This window comes from Octodon degus, unplaced genomic scaffold, assembly GCF_000260255.1.
Source record: "Octodon degus isolate 3935 unplaced genomic scaffold, OctDeg1.0 scaffold00092, whole genome shotgun sequence".
Classification (NCBI taxonomy): Eukaryota; Metazoa; Chordata; class Mammalia; order Rodentia; family Octodontidae; genus Octodon; species Octodon degus.
In genome coordinates, this window is record NW_004524668.1 from 8,866,280 (window position 1) to 8,871,628 (window position 5,349).

At 38.9% G+C, this 5,349-nt stretch overlaps 1 protein-coding gene across 1 annotated transcript in view; it reads right to left on the reverse strand.

The window, feature by feature from the left end:
* Spen (spen family transcriptional repressor) overlaps window positions 1-5,349 on the reverse strand; it is a 108,122-nt gene that overhangs the window by 22,581 nt on the left and 80,192 nt on the right. The window contains exon 5 of the mRNA XM_004637769.2: window positions 3,071-3,271. Coding sequence (XP_004637826.1) covers window positions 3,071-3,271 — 201 coding nt within the window. The remainder of the gene's footprint in view (window positions 1-3,070; window positions 3,272-5,349) is intronic.

The following is a 5,349-nucleotide window of genomic DNA, read 5'->3' on the forward strand; positions in this document are numbered from 1 at the left end:
GGCTGGCTGGCATGTGGTGCTGGGGGATTGAACCGCGGTCCCTGTGCTTTGCTAAGCTTGTTCTGAGTAGGTGCTTTAAACCACTGAGCCATCTAACCAGCGATGACCACCCCCCCCTTTTAAAACTGAAATACTTTATAAACACTTTCAAAATAGCTTCCCCTTAACACCAAAGTACAGAGACTATAATAAAGATGAACTAACACTTTTGTTTAATCTTTAACAGAAGATGAACTTGAAACTGAATAAAATTTCAAAGTAAATGAAATTGTCTGCAAAGTAATCACTGACATACAAATAATTTTAAAACTCCAGCAAAAACTGTAAAGCTGGGTCTCAATGTGAAATATAAAATTATAATGTGAAATATATATATATATTCTTTTTGAGACAAGGTCCCCCATGTAGTGTAAGCTGACCTTGAACTCACTAGGTAGTCCAGGCTGGCCTCAAACTCACAGCAATCCTTCTGTCTCATCCTCCCAAGTGCCGGGATCAGAAGCATGTGTCACCTTGCTCAGTTTGAAATATAGTTTTTATAAACTCAGCTGAAAATAGTCTAGCTTCATTAAATTCACTTGCCTGTCAACATTTTAACATGTTTAGTGTTTCATGCTAGTCATATTAATAATTAACACAATAACCCAACTGTCTGAAGGCAAGACTTTTAGATACCTAAGTAACTATATTGAAGCAACTTTAACAAAACATCTTTCGGGGTTGTATGGTCCCCAAGTGCAAACAGAGAGGTTAAATATTCCTCATAGCTTCTATTTTTTTTTTATGATCAGAAGTCCTGGCTTAATTTTTAATTCAATCATGGCCTTTCTCTGAAGCTCCAGTTATCAACTTGGTCTAAGGCAGGGATGTTCAAAGTTTTGTTGACAATTATAGTTCAGTATGCTATATTGTTTTTTGGGTTTTTTGTTTTGTTTTTTGGTTTGGTTTTTGCGGAACCGGGGCTTGAACTCAGACCCTTGCGCTTGCCAAGGAAGTGCTTATTCTACTGAGCCATCTCCCCGGCCCCTTGGTATATTGTTTTAAAAGATTTCTTAAAAAAATTTTTAAGAATGGGGTTTGACTGACCTCAAATTCTTAGGCTCAAGAGGTCCTTGTATATCAGCCTCCCAAGTAGGTAAAAAAGTTTTTTTACAGTTGCATTTAGAATATCCCTATATTAGAGCCTCATTAATTAGTAACTCTATTGGCTCTAAAAATCTACATAGATTATATGACACAGAATATAATCTTCATGCAGTTCTAACTCGACTCAAATGTGTTATAGGACTCCTAGGAAAAAAAAACAAAAAAGTAAGGCATGGAGGCATATACTGTAATTTTAGCACCTGGGAGGCTGAGGCAAAAGGATTTCTCTGAGTTGGAGGAGCCAACCTGAATGACACAGTGAGACCGTCTAAAATTTTTAAAAACACAAAAACCAAAAAACTCCTGAGCTGTTCTTAGCTCAGTGTAATGTGGGGTGACACAAGTGGAACTCAGAAGAGAGATGAGTGTGAAGTCCTCCTTTGAAAAGGTAACATTCACTTGCATTACCGCATGGCACCACAAAGTAACACACACTGCACAAATTCATGCTAACAACGCTGTGCCTACTTGTAATACACAAATAACACATACATATTCTTATTACAGAAATTGGTTTTTCTTAATTATAAAATAAAATGAGAATTTTGGGAACACTTATGTTTATTCTATAAGTGGCCATAAATTCTATTCAAAGTCTTACAATTCAATTGTGTGGGACCAAGGTACACCTACCTCTGTGGTACAGTGCCTGAAAACCCTGGTATGGTCCTCAGCACCAAAATTAAAAAGTTTGGTGGTCTCAGATTCACAAGGTAACTGTAGAATTTTAATGTTTCTACCAATTCCTTTGCAAATTTATTCAAAAGTTGCTTTAGGGGCCACAGAGATAGCTCAGTGATCTAAGTGCCTGGCTAGGCAAGCGCAAGGACCTGGGTTCAATCCCTAGTACCGCATGCTGCGCCAGCTCTGCCGTGGGCATGCTGCTGGCCACCAAGACCAGGTGTGGTGGTGCACACTTTCAAACTTAGCACTGGGGAGACTAGAACAGGAGGACCGCTACAGTCCACGCTGCATAGTGAGACCCTGTACCAAACACATAAAAAAGTTACTTTAAATCACAGGTCTCCAAAACTGAGTTTATCAATTTCAAATAGGTTAGGTAGGTTGGGTCTAAACAAAAACTACAGGTTAATCTAAAATACAGGAAATGTTGACGTATGGTGTGCCTATTGTAGCAGGTCTTATACGTAGGTTCAAACTAATAAAACATTACTTTGAAATTCTCAACTTGGGGCTGGTGAGATGGCTCAGTGGTCTAAAGCACCTACTTAGAACAAGCTTGGCAAAGCACAGGGACCGTGGTTCAATCCCCCAGCACCACATGCCAGCCAGCCCCGCCCCCTGGTGGGCTGAGCTGGCCACACACACACACACAAATAAATAAATAAATTTTAAAAAAATAAAGTTCCAAATAATATTAAAAAAAAAAAATTCTCAACTTGGCCACACTGTCTCAAGTTCGTGTGCCCGACAATAACTGACCCAATTTGTGCGGGGTATAATGGAAATATATCTCATCTAATGAGTTCCCCAAATAATATTAACATGTAAGGTGTTTTGTTTTGTTTTTCCATAATTTTATTGATAAGCAAATAGCAATGAAACAGTTTCAAATCAAATTGGTAGGGCAGTTTCAATAATTAACACATTGCATACATTCTTCCTAGTGGTTAACTGCTGTACAAGATGCGGACATGATGTCCTATTTCCAACACCATTAGAACAAATCACTCTATTCATTAAGAGAATGTAACTATATATCTATCCTAACCACTTTGAATACTTGTTTTGTTTTTAATTCAGAGTAATTCTGTTGTCATTGTACTACGAACTACCGCTTACATTCTATAAAGGGAAGTTATCAAAAGCATGTCAATGAATAAAGCTACAATTATGTCCATATCCTGAGTGAGATGCTACTTTCTCATAAACTGAAATACAGTGCGTGTGACCTGTCTCTTACCTGGCCCTATCCATGCTGTTACTTCAATCTGCATACCAAAAAACAGCTTTCCTTTTGATGCAGTCAGTGCTTTCTCTTGGTCCTCTTGCTGCCGAAAGAACACCAGACCATACCTCTCTTCTGAGGCTCCATGGATCTGCACAGACGTCACCTTGCCAAATTTCTTAAATTCATGGAAAAGGCCATCTTTAAGGCTTGTATCTAAATCCCCAAGGAAAAACAAGTTAACCTTTCCAGTGCAATTGCAATTTAATAAGCAAACTATTAAATCTCTGGACTTTTGGTTTTTTTATTTTAGATGGGGGTCACAGTATGATGCCCATGCTGGTTTCAAACTCCTGGGCTTCAGTGATCCATGTCAGCCTCTCAAGTACTGTGACTACAGGAGCAGACAACCACACTCAGCTTGGCTTGCTTTCTGATCTAAGTCTTGTTACCATTTGCTCTCTAGGACCATGTAGCTTACTGGTAGAGTACTTGCCTAGCATGTTTGAGCCTCAGCATCACAAAATTTAAAAAAATTAAAATTAAATAAACAAAAACATTAGTTTTAGGTGTAATGGCACATGCCTATAATCCTAGCACTTAGGGAAACTCAGGCAGAAGGACCTCAAGCTCTGGTCCTCCTTGGGCAACTCAATGAGATGCTATCTCAAAAAATAAAAGAGCATCAGGGTATCAGTAGCAGAGACTCCCTTAGCATACACAGAGCCCTAAGTTTAATCCTCAGTGCCACCCCTCAAAAAAGTTTTACTTTTTCAATTAAATAATTCTAAAGAGTTATGTAGGAGATTACTATATGTTCCAAAACTAAAATTGATGTTAAATATTACCCAATATGTATTAAGAAAGATATTTAAACGGCTGGCCTGATAGCTCAGTGGACTAAAGCACCTGTTTAGGTAGAGTGCAATGGCCAGGGTTCAATCCCCAGCATGCTGTGCCACCTTGCCTGTGGGGTGCACTAAGACAGTGATTGAGATTGGGCATGGTGGCGCATGCCTGTAATCCCAGCATTTGGGAGACTGAAAACAGAAGAATCACTATGCGTCCAATCTACATAATGAGACCCTGTAGACCCTGACCTAAATATAGGAAGAAAAAAAAAAGATTTAGTTGTCAGGGATAATGCCAATAAACAGTAACCATAAATGGATACAAAACAGTATAACATCAAGGTTTCACTTAATAAAAAATTTAATTGTAAAGTGCATATCTAGCATGCTCAAGGCACTGTTCAACCCCAGCATCATCAAAAACAAAAATAAAAGTAGATCAGGAAAAGAAGAGACAGCTGAAATAAAAATGGCAAACTGCTATTTGTTTTTTAAACCTGGAGTAAGGTGATTATCATTTCCTTACTAATCTCATAGTAAAAACTTCTATATATATATATTAGAGGAGAGAGGGTACTCAGGAATCACTCAGGACCTCATGCTTGCAAGGCAGGCACTGCACCACCGAGCTAAATCCCCAGCCCTATCTATATCTTTGTAAATAAGTAAAAATGCTGAAGACCTAGGAAGGAACATCATTTTCTAGTTTTCTTAGTACCATCTCAACAGTAAAAATCATGTGGGACACATCATGTAATACATTGAACAACTTCAACACCAATAAAAACACTCTGTAGCTAAGGGTAAGGCTCAGAGGAAGAATAGGGTCTCTGAGGTAAGACTCAGAGACCCTAGCTTTGATACTTGGCACCAAAAACCAAAACAAAGGCCAAGTGTGGTGGTGCCTGTAATCCCAGCACTCAGAGGAGATGGAGGCCAGAAGGTCAGCCTGCGCTCCACAGTGAGCTCAAGGCCAGTGTAAACGGTATACTGAGACCATGTCTCAAAAATCAAAACATGTTTAACAGGGTCTTGTGTTAATTTGCTTTAATATAAAAACAAAATGTGGGACTGGGGAGATAGCTCAGTAGAATAAGTGCTTGTCTGGCAAGCACAAAGTCCTGAGTTCAATCCCCGAAAAAAAAAAAAAAAGTGTGCTAAGAGACAAGACAATTTTATCCCTTTTTCTATTTTTAAATTACCACGAAATCTAAATCCAAAATTCATCAATATTTTGTTACAGTATTTATAGTCAAAAAATGGCACGGAGCCAAGCATGGTTAGCACAAGCCTGTAATCCCAGTACGCAGGAGACTGAGGCAGGAGGATTGCTGTGAGTTCTGAGACCAACCTGGGCTACAAAGTGAGCCTAAGGCCAGCCTGAGCTGCATAACAAGACCCTGTCTCAAAAAGACCACACACACACAAAAAAAAGCTGGCTAG